Source organism: Bufo gargarizans, chromosome 2 (genome assembly GCF_014858855.1).
Source record: "Bufo gargarizans isolate SCDJY-AF-19 chromosome 2, ASM1485885v1, whole genome shotgun sequence".
Lineage (NCBI taxonomy): Eukaryota > Metazoa > Chordata > Amphibia > Anura > Bufonidae > Bufo > Bufo gargarizans.
The window spans coordinates 109528132-109552755 of NC_058081.1; the positions used below are offsets into that span (position 1 = coordinate 109528132).

Sequence of the window (24624 nt, forward strand, 5' to 3'; positions counted from 1 at the left end):
GAAGTATTGAGTCTGACCACTAGATGTCACTATACACAAATACTCTATCATAATGTTCCATGTGTTGACTATCTGTTATTGCATTTCCCTGTTATCTATGGTTGTTGTTCTTCTATATCTCCTGTGCTAACATGAGCACCATGCTCTCTGCTGTATGTCTCTTCAATACAAATGAATCCTAGTAAACTACAGCCATCCATATATGTCTGATTATTCTCTGCATCATCTGCACCAGCCAACATTTATCCCATATGGAGAACATCGTAACAGAAAAAATAAAATAAAAAAAATGGCCGAATAACAGTTTATATCACTTCTCTTTCGACAATAATTGAATAAGTGACCAAAAAAAAAAGTCACACACTCCAAAATGGTATCACTGAAAACTACAGATCTCCCTACAAAAAATGAGCCCACAGACAACTCCGTTGTCCAATAAAAAAGGGTCAGAACATAGTGATGAAAAGAAAATAAATCCTACGTGTTTTTTCCCCCAGTATTAAAATACAAGAAAAACTATATAAATGCGGTAGCAATATAATCGTACTGACAGGAATGCTGTAAAAACAAAACTCTTTAAACTGCTGGAATTGTGTTGTTTTTTTTCAATTCCACCACATTTTTTATTGTTTCCACCTTCCCACTACATTGTAAGCAATATTAAATGCTGCTGTTAGAAACTTCAACTTGTCCCACATAAAACAATCCCTATATGGCGACGTGGGCGGAAAAATAAAAAAAGGTTATGGTTCTGAGAAGGCAGGAAATAAGAAATGAGAACTCCAAACTGGAACATCATCCAGTCCTGAAGGGTTAAAGGAGCGTTCTGGGCTTTAAAAAATAAAATAAAAATAGCTCTATATGTGATAAATTAATTTAAAAAAAAGGTCCATACTCTACATTACTCCCAGCCACTGGTCCATACTCTCCGGAAATCTGTGCTTACCATGGCTGAAGCTGCCACACTTGAATGTGACTACTCCAGCCACTCATTGGTGGTCACTAGTAAGGTGCCTCAGCAAATAAAATAAAAGCTCTGCGGGACAATGATGGGCTGTGGGAGAGTAAAAGAGTATGGCCTAAAAAAATGACATTAAAGAGGACCTTTCACTAGTATACAAACTAAAAACTAACTATATCAGTGGGCAGAGCGGCGCCCAGGGGTTCCCCTGCACTTACTAGTATGCCTGGGCGCCGCTCTGTTCGCCCGGTATAGGCTCCGGTGTCTCAGCTCCGTCTGTTGTACTGGACTGATTTTTTTTGTAGGAGGCGTGTCCCTTGCTGCAGTGCTGGCCAATCGCAGCACACAGCTCATAGACTGGCTAGTGCTGCAGCAAGGGACACGCCTCCTACAAAAAAAATCAGTCCAGTACAACAGACGGAGCTGAGACACCGGAGCCTATACCGGGCGAACAGAGCGGCGCCCAGGCATACTAGTAAGTGCAGGGGGACCCCTGGGTGCCGCTCTGCCCACAGGTATAGTTAGTTTTTAGTTTGTATACTAGTGAAAGATCCTCTTTAAAGAAATATTATTCATAATATGACCATATTTTTATTTTTTATATTTTAAAGCCTAAAAATGACATTAAAGAAACATTTATTATTTTTGTCCAATTTTTTCAGTCTTTATTATACATAATTACAATGATTTTGTTTTGCGTGTTATTCAGTCACGTTATTAGATTGCACACTTAGCTATTTCTGGCCTGTTAAACATGAATTATTGTATGTGGTAGTTTCACTCTTCATCTGTGTTGCTGTGCTAGCACCCTGTGTTCTTAACAGATCTCTGCTTTGGGGTCTTAGATTTTGGTGGAAGATGAAGCGTGTGGAAGCGGCACTCCTCCAGTGGAATATCAGATTTTTTCACAAACCAAGGATGCAAGTAACCGTTATAAAAATCCTTGGCAGACATCTTCTTCCCGAGTTTTACAGTCCTGATGCCCACCCAACCGTCCTGCCAACACAAAAAAGCCAAAATGAAATATACATGACTAGCAATGTATACAGGAAATGACTGCTCATTTAGGCTCCATTCACACGTCCGCAACGTGTTTTGCGGATCCACGGAGCCGCAAAATACAGAAAGTGGCAATGTGCGTTCCGCATTTTGCCGACACTAATAGAATATGCCTGTTCCTGTCCGCAATCGCGGACAAGAATAGGACATGTTCTATTTTTTTGCGGAACGGAAGTGCGGACCCGCAATTCCGTGTCCGGGCAGCACATCGTGCTGCCCCATAGGAATTAATGGGTCCGCAATTCTGTTCCGCAAATTGCGGAACGAAATTGCGGACGTGTGAATGGAGCCTTACAGAGCTCCTAACTGTATAACCCCACAAGCTATAACTGGCCATATACACTAGGTATATCTCAGTGTATCTGTTGTGCCCTGAGTGTTTGTTTTAGAGCTCATGCACACTGCCCGGCCGTGGCCGTATTGCAGCCCGCAATTTACGGGCACCGCTGTGTGCATCATGGATCGCGGACCCATTCACTTCAATGGGTCCACAATCCGGGAGATGCGGAACGGAGGCACGGATCGGAAGCACTACGGAGTGCTTCCATGGGTTTTCTGTCCGAGCCTCTGCACTGCAAAATAGTGCATGCAGTACTTTTTTACAGTGCGGACAGATCACGGACCCATTCAAGTTGAATGGGTCTGGATCCGTCCCGGCCACCAAACAGACGTTGCCCGTCCATTAGGGACCGCAAATGATGCACAAGCAATGCGTTCACACAACAGGATCAGCGCTGCTGCATCAATAGTGGCATTAACCTCATGTCCAAATTCAAAGCTAAGTAATAGTAGTACAATATCCAATCAAACCAAATATTTTTAGGATGCCTACCTTACACTGAACCACCATGATCTGTGGTGCAGAAAGATAACTAATTGAGCCAGGGAATCTGGGAAAATCTACAAAAAAAAGAAGGAAAGCGAGGACATATCAGAAACAAAAATATTATTGCCATTTTCTTTACAGGCACGCTCCAAGAATTAGTGCATGCAAAGTCAAATTTTTATGCATGACAGATGAAACTACATGAAAAACAGAGACAGACCTGATGTGATTAGGGAATCTGGAACTTCTACAAAGTTGAGGAGTTTAATGGGTGCACCCATCCATACGGCCTGTAGTGGCATCTGCAAGAAATCAGAGGTTTTAGGCTACTTTCACACCTGCGATTATGTGCGGATCCGTCTGGTATCTGCACAGACTGATCCGCACCTATAATGCAAACGCTTAGATCCGTTCACATTACCATGAACAGTGCATGATCCGCTCATGATAGTGCAAACGGATCCGTTTTGACTTTACATTGAAAGTCAATGGGGGACGGATCTGTTTGAAAATGGAGCCATATTGTGTCATCTTCAAACGGATCCGTCCCCATTGACTTACATTGTAAGTCTGGACGGATACGTTTGCCTCCGCACGGCCAGGCGGACATCCGAACGCTGCAAGCAGCGTTCAGGTGTCCGCCTGCTGAGCGGAGCGGAGGACAGACGGTGCCAGACTGATGCATTCTGAGCGGATCCGCATCCACTCAGAATGCATTAGGGCTGGACGGATGCGTTCGGGGCCGCTTGAGAGAGCCTTCAAACAGAACTCACAAGCGGAGCCCCGAACGCAAGTGTGAAATTAGCCTTACTCGTGTTTAGGCCTCTTGTACACAAACGTATTTTCATTCCGTTCACGGAACCATTCATTTCAATGGGTCAGCAAAAAAAAAAAAAAACTGAAGGTGCTCAGTGTGCATTCCGTTTCCGTATTTCCGTTCTGCTAAAAGATAAAACTTGTCCTATTCTTGTCCGCATTACGGACAAGGATAGTACTGTTGTATGAAGGGCCAGCTGTTCCGTTCCACAAAACAAGGAATGCACACGGCTGTCATCTGCATAATACATACGGTCGTGTGCAAGAGGCCTTAATGAGAACTGAATTATATGGTTAAGCTCTGATCACAGACTCAGACGCAGGCACTGATGCCCTAACCTGGACAGTATAAACTTTAAAAAAAAAATGAGAAAACATTTTTTCAAAATGTGTGTTAAAAAAATAATAATAATTCCACAGTAATTTATAGGAACCCTTAAACAGCACCCAAAGTAAATGCACTGTTATAAGAAAAAAAAAACAGAGCCATGTCGATGACTACTTAAATATGGACATGAAGAAACAAAAAAAAATTGCTGGTCACTAAGGGTTAACCCAAAAACCACTGTGGCCAAATGTCCCTAAAAAATTAAAAAAAATTATATATAATACTTTGGCTATAAAACACCCCATCAAAAAAAAGCTGTAAAAAATTAATACGTATCAGTTTTTCACAAGCAAAAAATAAATTAATAAACCAAGAGAAAATGTAGTGTGCAGCATCCTAGTGCTCATGAGCATGACAATAAAAAATTCTGCCCAGACAAAAACTTGTTTACCGCAAATCCAATGGCACGTTCTAGTCGAACGATCTGTTCCGGAGTTTGTTCTGCCCACTTGACACAGCTCATGGCAGCCGTTATCTTGGGTGCTAAACAAAAAGTGAGAGTAATCAGATCTTCCAGACTTGTCCCTTACCAGATCTGTATGGATCGTTATTAGACACTCCTATGATCAGACTACACATATCTGTGCAGTATGTCATCTCCAAGGGGTTTAAATTAGTAAGGACTCACCAAATGTTGCTCCCTCTTTTGGTTGCTCTGTCGCAGTTCTTAGCCGTTCAGGTAAGTCTTTCAAAACGGACATAAGCTGTGAGAAGAAAACCATAAAAATGGCACACAAGTGTTTGGGCAGGCCTGTAGAAATCCTCCTCCTTCCTCACAAGACATCATTTACCCTTTACCATTTCAGCCCCCTGCTTGGACAGCACAGCTTCCAGCTCCTTAGAAGTACATTTTGGAGGAACGGGAAAGGTTTTCTGCATCACTATAGGTCCCACATCAAACCTAAATGAAAATGAATGAATTAGAATACCCACAGCCTAAATTCAATGTGTCCCTTCAATTCCATTCTCCCACCCCATCTGATGCATGGTAGGTGGTACAGTTAGGCCTCTTTCAGACGGGCGTTGCGGGAAAATGTGCGGGTGCATTGCGGGAACACCCGCGATTTTTCAGTGCGAGTGCAAAACATTGTAATGCGTTTTGCACTCGCGGTGAGAAAAATCGCGCATGTTTGGTACCCAAACTTCTTCACAGAAGTTTGGGATTGGGATCAGTGTTCTGTAGATTGTATTATTTTCCCTTATAACATGGTTATAAGGGAAAATAATAGCATTCTGAATACAGAATGCATAGTATAATAGCGCTGGAGGGGTTAAAAAAAAATATCTAAAAAAATTTAACTCACCTTAGTCCACTTGATCGCGCAGCCGGGAATCTCCTTCTGTCTCCTTTTCTGAACAGGACCTGTGGCGAGCATTCATTGCAGGAACAGGACCTGTGGTGACGTCACTCCGGTCATCACATGATCCATCACCATGGTAAAAGATCATGTGATGGAACATGTGATGACCGGAGTGACGTCACCACAGGTCCTGTTCAGCAAAGGAGACAGACGAGATGCCGGGCAGCGCGATCAAGTGGACTAAGGGGAGTTAATTATTTTATTTTTTTTATCCCCTCCACCGCTATTTTACTATGCATTCTATATTCAGAATGCTATTATTTTCCCTTATAACCATGTTATAAGGGAAAATAATAATGATCGGGTCTCCATCCCGATCGTCTCCTAGCAACCGTGCGTGAAAATCGCACCGCATCCGCACTTGCTTGCGGATGCTTGCGATTTTCACGCAACCCCATTCATTTCTATGGGGCCTGCGTTACGTGGAAAACGCACAAAATAGAGCATGCTGCGATTTTCACGCAACGCATAAAAGTGATGCGTGAAAATCACCGCTCATGTGAACAGCCCCATAGAAATGAATGGGTCGGTATTCAGTGCGGGTGCAATGCGTTCAACTCGCGCGGAATACTCGCCCGTGTGAAAGGGGCCTTACTGTACAGCAGCCAGGGAGTATTGTGCATGGATGCTCTCCGGGCATCATGTGGTTGCCCCTGCAGCCACTGGCGTCTCCCCACACCCTATGTCACATGGGAGGATGGTATTTTGAAAACAGACATTTATGGTATAGTCAGGAGACGCTGTATGCCAAAAATGTATTAATCATGGTTCTGGCTTTTTTTCACTCATATAAGGGCTCATTCACATGGCTGTGTCCATTTTGCAGACCCCTCTGCATTGTGGTGGGGACCCATTGACTTCCGCTATATGGAGAAATATATTATGACACAGTGAATTTGGGTGTTTTATTCAGCCCCTTTGCCACAGGTGTATAAAATCCTGCCCCTAGCCATGGGAAAGAATAGCTCTGGGGGTGCCTTCACAAGCGGCACATTTTGACGCAGAAGATTTTCTACGATAACAGATCCATTCACCTGAATGGTGCTTGCAGAAATCCATATGCTTCTCGTCAAAACAACTCCACTCAAACAGAAACTATTTTCAGTGGCAGAAACGTTTTCTGCAACAAAATCCGCCACGTGAGGCATCCTAAAGAGCTCACTGAATTTTAATGTGGTACTGTAATAGGATGCCTGCAAGTCAGTTCATGAGATTTCCTCTCACAGGTGATGGAGGGAGGATCTAGCAGGGAAGAAGAGTTTCGAAACTACAGCAACTCAGCCGTGAAGTGAAGACCACATAAAGTTACATAGTACGGTCAATGATAGATCTAGTGCATACAAGTCACCATTGCTCTGCTAAATCAGTACCTGCAGAGTCCAAACCTTCTCTGCCATTATCCTCTTCATGACCTCCGCTGTATATGTACGGCAGAAGTCGCCCCCTCGTGTATGCAGCAGGCGTCATAGCCGCCGGGTTTCTGCTGCTTCATACAGCAGAGATCCGCGGCACATGTATGCAATCAACCATAAGGCTGATTGCATACATTGCACCGCTCAGATGCCGTGGTCAAATGTTATCAAAAGTGGTTTGGAAACAAGAGCCGGAACAGCATTTCCCGGTAGAGATGGGGGAACCTGTTACGCTGTACTAATTGACCGAAGCCTCAAATCAAGCTTCAGTAACTATTAGTGAAAAATATCAATATAGGCAAACAGGTGGCAGCACTGAAATGCTTAATGATGGCTATATAGCCATCAATGGGCAATCTAATGATTGCCAGTTAGTCACCCAAGGCGACTTAAAAAAAAGTAAAAAAATAATAATAAAAAAAGTTAAATATAAATATAACACCCCACCTTTCCCCAAAATGAAAATAAAAATACTCATGGGCATGCATGCGAAAACACCCGTACTATTAAAATAGAATATTGATCCCATATGGCAAATGACTTAAAGGGAACCTGTCACCGGGATTTCGTGTATAGAGCTGAGGACATGGGTTGCTAAATGGCCGCTAGCACATCTGCAATACCCAGTCCCCATAGCTCTGTGTGCTTTTATTGTGTAAAAAAAACGATTTGATACATATGCAAATTAACCTGAGATGAGTCCTGTCCCTGAATCATCTCACCTACAGGAGATGACAAAAAATAAAAAATTCTAGGAACTCGCCATGCCCCTCACGGAATACCTTGGGGTGTCTTCTTTCCAAAATGGGGTCACTTGTGGCGTAGTTATACTGCCCTGGCAATTTAGGGGTCCAAATGTGTGAGAAGTACCTTGCAATCAAAATGTGTAAAAAATGGCCTGCGAAATCCGAAAGGTGCACTTTGGAATATGTGCCCCTTTGCCCACCTTGGCTGCAAAAAAGTGTCACACATGTGGTATCGCCGTACTCAGGAGAAGTTGGGGAATGTGTTTTGGGGTGTCATTTTACATATACCCATGCTGGGTGAGAGAAATATCTTGGCAAGACAACTTTTCCCATTTTTTTATACAAAGTTGGCATTTGACCAAGATATTTTTCTCACCCAGCATGGGTATATGTAAAATGACACCCTAAAACACATTGCCCAACTTCTCCTGAGTACGGCGATACCAGATGTGTGACACTTTTTTGCAGCCTAGATGCGCAAAGGTGCCCAAATTCCTTTTAGGAGGGCATTTTTAGACATTTGGATCCCAGACTTCTTCTCACACTTTCGGGCCCCTAAAAAGCCAGGGCAGTATAAATACCCCACATGTGACCCCACTTTGGAAAGAAGACACCCCAAGGTATTCAATGAGGGGCATGGCGAGTTCCTAGAATTTTAATTTTTTTTGCATAAGTTAGCGGAAATTGTTTTTTGGTTTTTTTTTTTCTCACAAAGTCTCACTTTCCGCTAACTTAGGACAAAAATTTCAATCTTTCATGGACTCAATATGCCCCTCACGGAATACCTTGGGGTGTCTTCTTTCCGAAATGGGGTCACATGTGGGGTATTTATACTGAAAAAATTTACGCATTTGGATTCCGTGAGGGGTACGGTGCGTTCATGTGAGATTTTATTTTTTGACACAAGTTAGTGGAATATGAGACTTAGTAAGAAAAAACAAACAAAAAAAATATATATATTTCCGCTAACTTGGGCCAAAAAAATGTCTGAATGGAGCCTTACAGGGGGGGTGATCACCCATATAGACTCCCTGATCACCCCCCTGTCATTGATCACCCCCCTGTCATTGATCACCCCCCTGGTAAGGCTCCATTCAGACGTCCGTATGATTTTTACGGATCTATGGATACATGGATCGGATCCGCAAAACACATGCGGACGTCTGAATGGAGCCTTACAGGGGGGTGATCAATGACAGGGGGTGATCAGGGAGTGTATATGGGTGATCACCCCCCTGTCATTGATCACCCCCCTGGTAAGGCTCCATTCAGACGTCCCTATGATTTTTACGGATCCATGGATACATGGATCGGATCCGCAAAACACATGCGGACGTCTGAATGGAGCCTTACAGGGGGGTGATCAATGACGGGGGTGATCAATGACAGGGGGGTGATCAGGGAGTGTATATGGGTGATCACCCGCCTGTCATTGATCACCCCCCTGTAAGGCTCCATTCAGACGTCCGTATGATTTTTACGGATCCATGGATCGGATCCGCAAAACACATGCGGACGTCTGAATGGAGCCTTACAGGGGGGTGATCAATGACAGGGGGTGATCAGGGAGTGTATATGGGTGATCACCCCCCTGTCATTGATCACCCCCCTGTAAGGCTCCATTCAGACGTCCGCATGTGTTTTGCGGATCCGATCCATGTATCCATGGATCCGTAAAAATCATACGGACGTCTGAATGGAGCCTTACAGGGGGGTGATCAATGACAGGGGGGTGATCAGGGAGTTTATATGGGGTGATCATGGGTGATCAGTGGTTCATAAAGGGTTAATAAGTGACAGGGGGGGGGTGTAGTGTAGTGTAGTGGTGTTTGGTGCGACTTTACTGAGCTACCTGTGTCCTCTGGTGGTCGATCCAAACAAAAGGGACCACCAGAGGACCAGGTAGCAGGTATATTAGATGCCGTTATCAAAACAGCGTTTAATATACCTGTTAGGGGTTAAAAAAAAAAATCACATCTCCAGCCTGCCAGCAAGCGATCGCCGCTGGCAGGCTGGAGATCCACTCGCTTACCTTCTGTGCCTGTGTGCGCGCGTTCACAGGAAATCTCGGCCCTCGCGAGATAACGCGTATATGCGTCACTGTGCGCAGGGCTGCCGCCTCCGGACCGCACATCTGCGTTAGGCGGTCCGGAGGCGGTTAAAGGCTATGGACACCTTTGTGCACAAAAAAAATCAATATCCCCATATTTTACCATAATGCAGCACATAATAAAATTGCACTTGTTTACTGGTATCAGCTTTGCTTCACATGCCCTCAGAAATGCTCTTCTATGAGCTTTGCTCAGTCATCTCCTGTGAGGCTCTGTGGGCGTTCCTGTGGCTTTCACATGCTCCAGCACAAGCTCTGCTGCCCCGCCCCCACATCCTGTTACATAGCACAGCTAGCAGCCACTTACCTATAGGCTGCTGGAACTATCATGTAACTTGGTAGTAAGATCTCAGTCTAATCCACAACATAGTGAGTCTTACAGTACGCTACAGCTTGTAATCAGCAGATCTATTTCTCACTTTTCCATCTATAGAAAGTCCATTATTTGTAGACAATAGATATTTCTGCTGGTAATGTCTGCAGCGATCTACAGTCAGAACCATGGTGTTATAAGCAGGATATAGATCTCATTACTGACAGCTCTCACTACATGCGCTCTCTTCTGAATACAGTATTGTGTGCAGTCCGCACAGTGAGCGGTGACTTATCCCACACAGATTAGTACAGTGTAACGACACACAATGCTATGTACACATAGAAGTACACAGTGGGGGAGATTTATCAAAACTGGTGTAAAGTAGAACTGGCTTAGTTGCCCATAGCAACCAATCAGATTCCTCCTTTCAGTTCCCAATGAAGCTGTGAAAAACTAAAGGTGGAATCTGATTAGTTGCTATGGGAAACTAAGCTAGTTCTACTTTACACCAGTTTGATAACATTATATATATATATATATATATATATATATATATATCTATCTATCTATCTATCTATAAAAATGTCCGCACTTTCAAACACTTTATTTACTCCTGTGGTCACAATGTTTTCAGCTAATTCACAGAGTCTCTTTTCAAGCTATGAGATAAATCGTTGTGACTAATGTTGAGTGAACTTGTGTTTTCAAGTTTGGCGTACAAGGTTTAGGTTACCTAAGAATTCCGTTATGAATTCCCCTACCATCGACAATAAGGGTCCATTCACACGTCAGCAACTGTTTTGCAGTCTGCAAATTGCAGATTCGCAAAACACGAACACCGTGGCGGACAAGAATAGGCAATGCTTTTTTTTTTTGTGGGGCCGCAGAACGGAAGTGCGGATGCGGACAGCACATAGTGGTGCTATCCGCATCTTTTGCAGCCCTGTTGAAAATTAATGGGTCCGCACCACTTCCGCAAAATTTCGGAACGGATGCGGACGTGTGAATGGACCCTTAGTTACGCTGGGTTCAGACCTGAGCGTTCTGAAACGAGCGCTCTGTATGCGCGATTGTACGGGCGTTTACAATCGCGCATACAGAGACTGGCGTTCACACATTGTCGCGCGTTCCCGAATTTCTATGTGCGGGAACGCGCGACAAACGCCCAAAAAAAAGCTCAAGCACTTGTTTGAGCGTCGGGCGTTTTACAGCGCGATCGTACGCACTGTAAAACGCCCAGGTGAGAACCATTCCCATAGGGAATCATTGGTTCTTGCCTGTTGTGCGTTTTACAGCGCGTAGGAACGCGCTGTAAAACGCTCAGGTCTGAACCCAGCGTTATGGTCAGTGGTAGCCATTTTTTTTTTTATTCTCATATTGTCTTGGATTTGTTGCCGGATCCTTTGGCCTGCACCTCCATAGTGATATTTGGCCTGATATATATATAAAAATATTTAAAACGAGTTATTCCTGCAGTATATAAATCTTTCTTTTGCTAGAGGTAGTTGTGCAGTGTGTGTGTGTGTGTGTGTGTGTGTGTATATATATTTTACTCTTTTTGTGAGGCAAGGTAACCAAAAAATGGCTGTTCTGGCACAGTTTTTATTTTTTGTTTTTTACAATGTTTACCTGACAGAGTAGATAATGTGATATTTTTATAGAGCAGGTCGTAACGGCGCGGCGATACCTAATACGTCATTTTTTTTATTTTATTTTGGATTTACACAAAAAAAAAAATTTGAAACAAAAAAAATCATTTTTGGGTGTTTCCATATTCTGAAAGCCATATTTTTTTTTATTTTTGGGGCGAATGTCTTAGTTAGGGTCTCATTTTTTTGCTGGAAGAGATGATGGTTTGATTGGTACCATTTTGGGGCACATATGAATCTTTAATCGCTTGGTATTACACTTTTTGTGGTGTAAGGTGATAAAAAAAAAAAAAAAAATGTATGGCGTCCTCCAGACGGGTTAGCGCATGTGATATTTTTATAGATCAGGTTGTTACGGACACGGCGATGCCTAATATGTCAGTTTTTTCAAATATATTTAGGTTTTACACAATAAGCATTTTTGAAACAAAAAAATCATGTTTTAGTGTCTCCATTTTCTGAAAGCCATATCATTATTTGTTGGGTGATTGTCTTAGGTAGGGGCTCAATTTTTGCGGGATGAGATGACCGTTTTTTTGGTACTATTTTGGGGTACATATGACTCTTTTGATCACTTTTTATACCATCTTGTGAGAAGTGTGGTGGGCAATTCCATCAAAGTTTTTCTTTTTTTTTTATGGTGTTCACCGTGCGGTAAAAGTATGTGATCCTTTTATAGATCAGGTCTTTACGGACGCGGTGATAACAAACATGTTTAGTGTTTTTTTTACATTTTTAACCAATTATATGTGCATACATAGGAAGAAGTTAGATTTTTTTTTTACTTTTTCATTTCATTTTATTTTTACACTTTTTAGACTCAGAGCCACTTGGTTATTGAAGATCCAGTGGGTCTGATGCCTCTACAATACACTGCAGTACACTGTATAGCTCAGCTATACCATTGCAATCCGGATGCCTGTGAAGGCGTCCGGTTGTTGCCATGGTAACCATAGGGACACTGCCACAGCAGTGCAGCAGCCAGATGGGGGAGCTCCCTCCCTCAGTTTACCCTTTAAGCATCAGGCCACTGCCACAGCAAAGCAGCGGCCCAATGGTTATCCCCTCCATGCAGTGGTCCCTAAGGACCGCGGCATGAAAGGTATTAAACAGCCAACATTGGTGCCAGCACCGATGTCGGCTGTTTCAAGCAGAGTGTCAGCTGTATGTTACAGCTAACACTCTGCCCCGCTTCCGCCCTGCAAACCTTGATTATGTTACAGCAGACAGCAGAGGTCGCACTACATTTTTTCCAGAAGAGTAAAAATACTCTAACAATTTTGAGGAGTAATTTTAGCCGAGGGGGAAGTACAAATTCTGCGGTAATTCACATATATAATGCATAAGCCTATATAACGTTATGAGGCTGATATTTTTGCAGGGAAACCTAGGAAACCTAAAACTAGTCTCTTATGCAGAAAAAAATGTAGACAATTTAAGATTTATCCAACATCATACAAGATAAGACCAATGCTGCCACACACGGCGCCCACCAGACACTGCCACACACGGCGCCCACCTGACGCTGCCACACACGGCGCCCACCTGACGCTGCCACACACGGCGCCCACCTGACGCTGCCACATACGGCGCCCACCTGACGCTGCCACACACGGCGCCCACCTGACGCTGCCACCTGAAACTACTATATACATATTACACACACAGCTCTACCACATGCCCATTCCACAGATAGTTTACTATATACACGTTGCACACACCACACAGCTCTGCTACATGTCCATTACACACAGACAACTGTACAATAGATTGGTTACACTGATATAGCCCTGCTTTATACACAGCTTCCATACATAAAGTACCTCTGCATTCTCCACCAGTACAGTCCTACACAGAGGCAGTGTTCCCCTAACTCCTCCCACACACATGGCTGATCACATGACTAACATCATCACAGGTCCTGTAACCACAATGTAGTTTGGAGCTGCTCCAGGTGAGAGAGATGTCCGTGAGGGGCGGGGCTTCACGTGTGCCGAAACTGGCAGCTTCTGATACAGCGCTTGACTAGGGGGAAGGGAAGAGGAGGAGGGAGACACACAGGAGGAGTTACAGAAAATCTGTCAGATGAAGGATTCTCTGTAAACTCACTGAGCGCAGCCTGCTGTGCATAGGAAGCACAGCAGGCTGTAGAACAAAAAACAAAATACAAACCGGATTCCAAAAAAGTTGGGACACTATACAAATCGTGAATAAATACTGAATGCAATGATGTGGAGGTGCCAACTTCTAATATTTTATTCAGAATAGAACATAAATCACGGAACAAAAGTTTAAACTGATAAAATGTACCATTTTAAGGGAAAAATATGTTGAATCAGAATTTCATGGTGTCAACAAATCCCCAAAAAGTTGGGACAAGGCCATTTTCACCACTGTGTGGCATCTCCCCTTCTTCTTACAACACTCAGACGTCTGGGGACCGAGGAGACCAGTTTCTCAAGTTTAGAAATAGAAATGCTCTCCCACTCTTGTCTAATACAGGCCTCTAACTGTTCAATCGTCTTGGGCCTTCTTTGTTGCACCTTCCTCTTTATGATGCGCCAAATGTTCTCTATAGGTGAAAGATCTGGACTGCAGACTGGCCATTTCAGTACCCGGATCCTTCTCCTACGCAGCCATGATGTTGTGATTGATGCAGAATGTGGTCTGGCATTATCTTGTTGAAAAATGCAGGGTCTTCCCTGAAAGAGATGACGTCTGGATGGGAGCATATGTTGTTCTAGAACCTGAATCTATTTTTCTGCATTGATGGTGCCTTTCCAGACATGCAAGCTGCCCATGCCACACGCACTCATGCAACCCCATACCATCAGAGATGCAGGCTTCTGTACTGAGCGTTGATAACAACCTGGGTTGTCCTTGTCCTCTTTGGTCCGGATGACATGGCGTCCCAGATTTCCAAAAAGAACTTTGAATCGTGACTCGTCTGACCACAGAACAGTCTTCCATTTTGCCACACTCCATTTTAAATGATCCCTGGCCCAGTGAAAACGCCTGAGCTTGTGGATCTTGCTTAGAAATGGCTTCTTCTTTGCACTGTAGAGTTTCAGCTGGCAACGGCGGATGGCACGGTGGATTGTGTTCACTGACAATGGTTTCTGGAAGTATTCCTGAGCCCATTCTGTGATTTCCTTTACAGTAGCATTCCTGTTTGTGGTGCAGTGTCGTTTAAGGGCCCGGAGATCACGGGCATCCAGTATGGTTTTACGTCCTTGACCCTTACGCACAGAGATTGTTCCAGATTCTCTGAATCTTCGGATGATGTTATGCACAGTTGATGATGATAGATGCAAAGTCTTTGCAATTTTTCGCTGGGTAACACCTTTCTGATATTGCTCCACTATCTTTCTGCGCAACATTGTGGGAATTGGTGATCCTCTACCCATCTTGGCTTCTGAGAGACACTGCCGCTCTGAGAAGCTCTTTTTATACCCAATCATGTTGCCAATTGACCTAATTAGTGTTAATTGGTCTTCCAGCTCTTCGTTATGCTCAAATATACTTTTTCCAGCCTATTATTGCTACTTGTCCCAACTTTTTGGGGATTTGTTGACACCGTGAAACTTTGAATCAACGTATTTTTCCTTTAAAATTATACATTTACTCAGATTAAACGTTTGATCTGTCATCTACGTTCTATTACAAATAAAATATTGACATTTGCCATCTCCACATCATTGCATTCAGTTTTTATTCACAATTTGTTTAGTGTCCCAACTTTTTTGGAATCCGGTTTGTAAGATAGATAAATGGAACCAATTGGAAAAATTATTTTCTCCACAAAATAAATTAATTCGGGTCATTTTTTTATTTTAATTTACAAAGGTGTCCATATCCTTTAATTGAAAAAAATTTGCAATTTTTTGTCACTTCAACTCCCCCAATTATTTTTTTTTAAGGTTTTTAATTCTGTCTTCTACTTTGCAGACTCCACAACATGCGATCAGCGTCTGCGCAGTAGAATAGTTTCCTGCTTCCAGTATCCTGGCCTTGGAACGCAGCTGGCTACAGAAGCGAACATGCGCACTGACAAAGCCGGTAGTGGTGGCCTCTCGGCTGCGCTCAATGGACGCAATACCAGCAGGACAGGGGAACCTATGGAGCCATTTTGAGTGATGTCGTATCAAGGGGACACAGCTGCAAAACCAATCCATGGGCCCCATTTGCAGCAGCAGCCAGTACAAGAAACACATAAAAAACAAGTCAATGAAGACGACAACAGCAGCAGGTACAGAAATACAGTGAATAATCTAACAATATTGCAACCCCTTTAAGCCTCTTAGCAATAAGCATTCTTATACAAAGCAGGAGCAGACATATAGCAAAGCATGGCCCCCAATCATTAGTCATCATTTTCTTGGTTCTGCTTTAGCTCACATATTATCTGTCTCGAAGCAACTTCTGATCTCCTTGGGTAAAACCCTCAGAACTAGACAAAGACATTGTTTTATTTCATTCTGCATTCCACCTTTATAGTGGATATAAAAATGTTAAAATGTCAGGTTTCTGTGATGTAAAAAAAATGAGACAAAGATAAATTATTTCAGAACTTTTTCCACCTTTAATGTGACCTATAAACTGTACCACTCCATTAAAAAACAAACTGAAATCTTTTAGGTAGAGGGAAGAAAAAAAAAAAAAAGAAAAAAAATATAATATGGTTGCATAAGTGTACACACCCTTAAACTAATACTTTGTTGAAGCACCTTTTGATTTTATTACAGCAGTCAGTCTTTTTGGGTATGAGTCTATCAGCATGGCACATTTTGACTTGACAAGATTTGCCCACTCTTCTTTGCAAAAACACTCCAAATCTGTCAGATTGTGAGGGCATCTCCTGTGCACAGTCCTCTTCAGATCACCCCACAGATTTTCAATCAGATTCAGGTCTGGGCTCTGGCTGGGCCATTCCAAACCTTTAATCTTCTTCTGGTGAAGCCATTCCTTTGTTGATTTGGATGTATGCTTTGGGTCGCTGTCATGCTGAAAGATGAAGTTCCTCTTCATGTTCAGCTTTCTAGCAGAAGCCTGAAGGTTTTGTGCCAATATTGACTGGTATTTGGAACTGTTCATAATTCCCTCTAGCTTAACTAAGGCCCCAGTTCCAGATAAAGAAAAACAGCCCCTTGGCATGATGCTGCCACCACCATGCTTCACTGTGGGTATGGTGTTCTTTTGGTGATGTGCAGTGTTGTTTTTGCGCCAAACATATCTTTTGGAATTCTGGCCAAAAAGTCCAACCTTGGTTTCATCTAACACCTTTTCCCACATGCTTCTGGGAGACTTCAGATGTGTTTTTGCTAAATGTAGCCTGGCTTGGATGTTTTTCTTCATAAGAAAAGGCTTTCGTCTTGCCACTCTACCCCATAGCCCAGACATATGAAGAATACGGGAGATGGTTGTCACATGTGCCACACAGCCAGTACTTGCCAGATATTCTTGCAGCTCCTTTAATGTCGACTGACTTAACAATGAGATCCTTCTGATGCTTTGGAAGCTCTCTGTGGACCATGACTAAGAAAATTTCAGGAAAGACCAACTAGAGCAGATGAACTTTATTTGGGTTCAATCAGAGGCACTTTAAATGATGGCAGGTGTATGCTGACATGTAACATGATTTTGAATGTGATTGCTTAATTCTGAACAGAGCTATATCCCCAGTTATTTTTGGTTTTCTTCCCTCCACCTAAAATATTTCAGTTTGTTTTTTAATTGAGTGGTACAGTTTATAGGTCACATTAAAAGGTGGAAAAAGTTCTGAAATTATTTATCTTTGTCAAAAAAAAATTACAGCACAGAAACCTGACATTTAAACAGGGGTGTGTAGACCTTTTATATCCACTGTACATGTACACACATCTGTACCTCTTTGGTCTGATCTGCATGATGGTGACTCCAGTCTTCTGATCTCCGCTCAGTACTGTATGGATTAGAGGAGCTGGCCCTCGCCATCTGGGGAGGAGGCTGGGGTGTACATTCAAGATCCCGCTGAAATGATCAAGTCGAGTCAGAAATGTCCAAACAGATTCATCCATTTTGTGCATCACTGTAATTTACCTACTATGGAAACTTTAAAATGAGGTCTTCACTGAGGAGTCGCCCAAACGATGCCACCACTCCAACATCAAACTGGTCACAGGGGCCAATGTCAGGCCATTCATGGAGTGGGATCCCCTCGTCTGAAGCATAGTTCGCCACTGGAAGACCTTTTGGCAATAAGGTGGGCAGTGAAACCACCTCTAGTTTTCCAACTACTTCCTCTTGTGCCTTTCTGCTTTGCCCATACAAACATAACAGAAAGATGGAGATTAGTGACATCAATGTATGAAAACTGGCCATACACGAGAGAACGGTCGAAAATCAGTCCGTCTAAAGCGATCAGACCAGTTTTCATGTTTATTTCACTGGGGAGAGGAAGACAAGGATCTGCAGACCCCTCTGGCTGCAGCTCATCTCCCACTGATATGCTCAATGTTTCGTTCCCCCCATCTCTGCCATTTTGGGGTCTGTCAGATGGACAATACCAATTATGTTTATTTTTTATTATTTATTTATGTGTTAAATGGTGAAGAGGCGGTGCTTTACACTTTTAACATTTTCTTTTTATTGCTTCACTGTTCTTTTAAGGCCTCTCTCACAAGAGCGAGTTTTCCATCTGGGTGCGATGCGTGAAGCAAATGCATAGCATCCAGACTGAAACCTGAGCCATTCATTTCAATGGTCTGTGTGCACGGGCAATGTTCACGCATCATTTCTATATTGTGCATCCAGATGCAATGCATTTTTCACTGATGGCTGCTAGAAGATGTAGTTGGTAATTCTTCCTTTTTTTTTCTTCACACACGTGAAAACCACTTAAAAAAGTGATTGGAAAAAACAAACACTGAACCCAATCGCAGACAAGACTGACTGAACTTGCGGGCAAAACCATCAGTTTTTCATGAACAGATCCTGACACAATCCGTATCGTTCGTGTGCATGAGGCCTTATACTGATAACCTATCCTCTGGATACGTCATCAGTGTCTGATCAGTGGGGGTCGGCACCCCCGCCACTCATCTGTTTGAAGAGAAGGCCGGGCGCCCTACCGTCGACATCGCAGCGTTGAGCAGGTGCAATCACAAGCCGTCCCATTCACTTCTCTGGAACAGCTCATTCCTATACATTTGAACAGGAAGGAGCTGTCCCACAGAAGTGAATGGGACGGCTCGTGATTACACCTGCTCAACACTGCAATGTCGAGCAGGTAAACAATGAAGACAAGGCTGCCTTCCCTTCAAACAGCTGATCAGCAGGTGGTGCCGGGTGTCTGACCCCCGCCGATCTGATATGGATTACCTAGGCTCAGGACAGGTCATCATTATTAAAATCCCAGAAAACCCCTTTAACCACCTAACTGTTTTGGAGGAGAATGAGGAAGCAGCTAACAGGCTGCAGGAGGAAAGGAAAAAAATTGTAAAATATATAGAAATGTGGTAATATAATCAGTGTACGGACCCACATAATCAAATTATGTTTTTTTTACCCAACAGCAAACACCGGATATAAATTCCACAAAATAATGTAAAAATTGCTGTTTTTTTTTTATCTTTCCTCTAAAAATAAAATAATAAACATTATTTAATACACTATATAGACCCCAAAATGGTTCCTAAAAAAACTACAACTAATCCCGCAAAATAAAAATTTAGAAGAAAAAATTAAAAAGTTATAACTGCTAGAACACAAAGGGTGAAAATATTATTGGTCCTTAGGGCTAAAATTAATGATGTCACTAAAGGGTTAAAAAGTTAACTGTGTCCCCCGAGTTGTGCACCAACAAGATTTACTGCAGACACGCATTAAAAATCTACAATAAAAAAGTGACTTTTTTGGGAGGGTTTTTTCCATTTTAATGCGATTGGCCACTTTCACACCAGCGTTTTACTGGATCCGGCAGGGTTCCACAAAAACACTTTGGTTACTGATAATACAACCATCCACGGATCCGGTAGTATTATCTTTAACATCTTAAGGACACAGGGCGTACCTGTACGCCCTGTGTATTTCCGATCACCGCCGCGCGGCGGGCGGTGATCAGAACTGGGTGCCTGCTGAAATCAATCAGCAGGAACCCTGGGTCAATGCCGAGGGGGGTCCTGTGACCCCCCCTCCCGTATCGGCAATCTCTGGGGATTAACTCCTTCTATGCCGCGGTAGCAGCATAGAAGGGGTTTGTGTTTGAGGGAGCCCATCGAGTCCCCGCGCTGCTGTGGAGGGGACTCAATGTCTCAGAAGGCAGCCCGATGCCGTGTAGAGGCTGCCCTATGACTTGCACGGCATCGGAAACTGCCTTCGACGGGAGCCGAGCAGATCAGCCTGAGGCTGGGTCTCCTAGGCAACCTGTTAGTGTATTACACAGAGTAATACACTAACAGGCAATGCATTACAATACAGATGTATTGTAATGCATTGCAGAGGGGATCAGACCCCCAAAAGTGAACATCTGAAATAAAGTAAAGAAGAAAAAAAAAAAAGTAAAAAAAAAAGTAAAAAAAAAAGTATGCTTTTAATAAAATTAATAAAGTAAAAAAAGAAAAAAAAAAAAAAAACGCCCCTTTCCCCTTATTTTATAATAAACAGAAAAAATAAATTAAAAAACATTAGGTATTGCCGCGCCCGTAATGACCGGCTCTATAAAAATATAACATGATCCACCCTGTCCGATAAATACTAGGGGTGCACCGAAATTCCGGCGGCCGAAAATATCGGCCGAAAATGCACCTAATCCATTTCGGCCGATATTGATACATAGCGGCAGAAAATAGCGGGGAGGGACTGGGAGGAGGAGCTGGGGGCCGGTGCGTTCACTGTGCTCCGGCCCCCAGCTCCAGTAGTTATAAAATGTGTACAATTAATAAGGATTCTATTCATGAGGCCCCCTCTGCAGTAGAACATTCAATATAGCCACATCCTACTCACAGGGCTGTCATCTTAATGCTGGCCGGCTGGGCAGACGAGCGGCAGCGTCACGACTGACGTCATGTGCCCGGCCTACTTTCTCAATGAAGGAGGCGGCGCAGGCATGTGACGTCAGTCGTGACGCTGCCGCTCGTCTGCCCGGCCGGCCAGCATTAAGATAACAGTCCTGTGAGTAGGATGTGGCTATATTGAATGTTCTACTGCAGAGGGGGCCTCATGAATAGAATCCTTATTAATTGTACACATTTTATAACTACTGGAGCTGGGGGCCGGAGCACAGTGAACGCACCGGCCCCCAGCTCCTCCTCCCAGTCCCTCCTCGCTATTTTCTATTAATTGTACACATTTTATAACTAGTCTGTACTGGAGCGGCAATGGGGGGGGTCTGTGGATGGCACTGTTATGGGGTGGGTGGGGGTCTGTGGATGGCACTGTTATGGGGTGGGTGGTGGTCTGTGGATGGCACTGTTATGGGGTGGGTGGGGGTCTGTGGATGGCACTGTTATGGGGTGGGTGGTGGTCTGTGGATGGCACTGTTATGGGGTGGGTGGGTAATATGATTTATTAAATTCATGAAAAAGAATTATTAATAAAATCATTTTAAAAAAAAGTGTTTTAAAAGTATTTGGGCAAAAAGGCAGTTTCGGTTTCGGTCAAGGGGTATCCTGAATTTTCGGTTTCGGACCAGAATTTTCATTTCGGTGCACCCCTAATAAATACCATAAACAAAAATATAAAAAAACGGTGTAAAAAAAAAATGCTATTTTTGTCACCCTACATCACAAAAAGTGCAACACCAAGTGATTAAAAAGGCGTATGACACCCAAAATAGTACCAATCTAACCGTCACCTCACTATACGAGTGTATTACTGTAGTGCAGCGGCGGCATGAAGCGCACGGCGTCATAGCAACCAATGACGCCGTGCGCTCCTGCTCTCAACAGGAATCCAGGCCGTGTTACCACGGACCGCTCTCAGCCGTGGAACACGGCCGTGTGCATGAGGCCTTAAGTAAATAAATAAAAAAGGTATCATATTCGGTATCGCCGCATCCGTAAGAACCTGCTCTATAAAAATATCACATGACCTAACCCCTCAGGTGAACACTGTAAAAAAATAATAAAAACGGCATAAAAAAAGCCATTTTTTGTCACCTTACATCACAAAAAGTGTAATAGCAAGCGATCAAACCGTGCCAAACCGTCATCTCATCAAGAAAAAAAATGAACCCCTACACAAGACAGTCGCCCAAAAAATAAATAAAACTATGGCTTTCAGAATGTGGAGACACTAAAGAATCACTTTAAAAAAATGCTTTGTTATGTAAAACTGAAACAAATATTGTCATATTTGGTATTGTCGCGTCCGTGACAACCTGCTTTATAAAAATACCACATGATCTAACCTGTCGGATGAATGTTATAAATAATAAAAAATAAAAACTGTGCCAAAACAGCTATTTCTTGTTACCTTGCCTCACAAAAAGTGTAATATAGAGCAACCAAAAATCATATGTACCCTAAAATAGTACCAACAAAACTGCCACCCTATCCTGTAGTTTCCAAACTGGGGTCACTTTTTTGGAGTTTCTACATCAGGGGGGCTTCAAATGGGACGTGGTGTCAAAAAACCAGTCCAGCAAAATCTGCCCTCAAAAAGCCGTATGGCATTCCTTTCCTTCTGCACCCTGCCGTGTGCCTGTACCACATTATACGACCACATATGGGGCGTTTCTGTAAACTACAGAATCAGGGCCATAAATATTGAGTTTGGCTGTAAACTCTTGCTTTGTAACTGGAAAAAATGGATTCAAATGGAAACTCTGTCAAAAAAGTGACATTTTGAAATTGTATCTCTATTTTCCATTAATTCTTGTGGAACAGCTAAAGGGTTAACAAAGTTTGTAAAATCAGTTTTGAATACCTTGAGGGGTGTAGTTTCTTAAATGGGGTCATTTTTGGTGTGGTTTCTATTATGTAAGCCTCACAAAGTGATTTCAGACCTGAACTGGTCCTGAAAAAATGGGTTTTAGAAATTTTCTGAAAAACTCTCTCTAAACTTCTAAGCCTTGTAACATCCCCAAAAAATAAAATGTCATTCCCAAAATGATCCAAACATGAAGTAGACATATGGGGAATGTAAAGTAATAACTATTTTTGGAGGTATTACTATCTATCTATTATAAAAGTAGAGAAATAGAAATTTGCTAATTTTTCAAAATTTTTGGTAAATTTTGTATTTTTTTTTAAAATAAAAATGTTTTTTTTTTACTCCATTTTACCAGTGTCATGAAGTACAATATGTGATGAAAAAACAATCTCAGAACGGCCTGGATAAGTAAAAGCGTTTTAAAGTTATTTACACATAAAAGGACACTGGTCAGATTTGAAAAAAAATGACCTGGTCCCTAAGGTGAAAAATGGCTGTGTCCTTAAGGGGTTAACATTGCCAAGACGGATCCGTCATGAACTCCATTGAAATCCAATGAGGGATGGATGCGTTTTCGATTGTGTCAGAGAAAACGGATCCGTCTCCATTGACTTGCATTGGGGGTCATGCCAGATCCGTCTTGCTCCGCATTCCAGGACGGAAAGCATGCTGCGGTTGCTCTCCGATATGAGAATGGAATGGAACGCATTTTGGTGCACTCCGTTCTGATCAGTTACATTTTGTCCGCATTGACAATGAATGGGGACAAAACGGAAGCGTCTTTTTTCCGGTATTAAGACCCTATGATGGATCGCAATACCGGAAAATATTAACGCTAGTGTGAAAGTAGCCTTAGGCCTCATACACACGACCGTAGTTCGGGTCCGCATCCGAGCTGCAGTTTTGGCGGCTCAGATGCGGACCCATTCACTTTAATGGGGCCGCAAAAGATGAGGACAGCACTCAGTGCAAATTGCGGAACGTGCACGGACGCCATCCGTGTTTTGCGGATCCGCGGACCGCAAAACACACCACGGACGTGTGCATGCGGCCTTAGGAGGTTAACATGCAGCTCACTATGACAGGTCCGAGAGCCTTCAAAAGGCTGTCATACCAACCAATTGTAGACAATCGCAATTTTGTTCTACGGATCTCCTTCTATCTAACCCCTCAGATGCCACAGTCACTACTGACCATGGTTTTTGAGATGTGGAGAGTCCCATAGAGTGGCAGTGTTCAGGACCTTGTTCTCATGATCGTGGGGGTCTCAGTGTCAGACCTCAATGATATAAAAGCTATCCACTATCCAGTGGCTAAGGGACAACGCGTTTCCAGACTACCCCTTTAAGGGGAATGTCACACCAAGAACAACCCCTTTCCATATATCAGCAGGGCCTTGTAATAGTGGACACACTGACAGCATCAGCTGCTATGGCAGATGCAGGTTCTCTCTGGACCCCCAGCTGAAGACAGCACATTGGTGTGAGCCCCATGGTGCACTCCTGTGTAGCTGCCCTCACCTCTGCTTGTTCAGGCTCTTCAGACATTCCAGAGCAAACTCATCCGTGCCAAAGAACATGACCTTCCATGGAGGGCGTGTCCGACTACACCCGTCACTGACTGACAGTCGGTGGCCGCAGCTATACAGCCGCACGTGCCCGCAGCCAGGGCACTTCCGGTCCCGGCCATGGCCTCTAGCGGCGCCCTGTGTGCAGGAGCTCCATGGTCGGCTCTGGTAACCGGCTGATAACATCTCCCGGTTACATCTCCAGACACCGGACGTTCTCCAAGACGCCGCCCGCACTGCTCTATGTCTATCCCCGAGAAGCAGAGTATTGTCCGCCACTGTCACAGGCGGGGTGTCCCCTCCGCATGCCACACGTCCATCCCCTGGATGTGCTCCCCACATGCGAATCCTGGAGGGGCAGACATGTTCCAGCCGGGACAGCGCTCTCCACGGCGGGGTATATAGGCCCATAATTCCGTACAGTGACCGTAAATTCACATTCAACAGTGCCTATAACCTCCCGGGCCGCAGCATCGCATGGGCGCAGCCATCTTGGACGTGT

The 24624-nt window shown here is 43.5% G+C and overlaps 1 protein-coding gene across 3 annotated transcripts; it reads right to left on the reverse strand.

Moving 5' to 3' along the window:
* Positions 1-1524: 1524 nt before the first annotated feature.
* On the reverse strand, positions 1525-24624 carry MTFMT (mitochondrial methionyl-tRNA formyltransferase). 3 transcript variants are annotated; one of them, XM_044283168.1, is made up of 9 exons: positions 24076-24624; positions 17727-17936; positions 17531-17653; positions 4849-4951; positions 4679-4754; positions 4442-4533; positions 3067-3148; positions 2853-2920; positions 1534-1957 (listed from the first exon to the last, which is right to left on the reverse strand). In XM_044283168.1, exons 1-9 carry the CDS (start codon positions 24531-24533, stop codon positions 1763-1765), a joined length of 1407 nt encoding a protein of 468 aa, XP_044139103.1. In that variant the 5' UTR covers positions 24534-24624; the 3' UTR covers positions 1534-1762. The 3 variants fall into 3 exon arrangements, with proteins under 3 accessions (XP_044139104.1, XP_044139105.1, XP_044139103.1); XM_044283170.1 differs by lacking the exon at positions 24076-24624 and having other exon boundaries at positions 1527-1957; positions 17723-17861; XM_044283169.1 differs by lacking the exons at positions 17531-17653; positions 17727-17936 and having other exon boundaries at positions 1525-1957.

What these genes read in the sequence shown, in the direction of transcription:
- MTFMT (XM_044283168.1), bottom strand. Translation starts at nt 24,533, where the DNA reads ATGGGCCTATATACCCCGCCGTGGAGAGCGCTGTCCCGGCTGGAACAT. An exon ending in AAAAGAGGGAGCAACATTTG is followed by an intron (nt 4,534 to 4,678) that starts GTGAGTCCTTAC and finishes CTTTTTGTTTAG; the next exon opens with CACCCAAGATAACGGCTGCC. An exon ending in AACGTGCCATTGGATTTGCG is followed by an intron (nt 3,149 to 4,441) that starts GTAAACAAGTTT and finishes GATTTCTTGCAG; the next exon opens with ATGCCACTACAGGCCGTATG.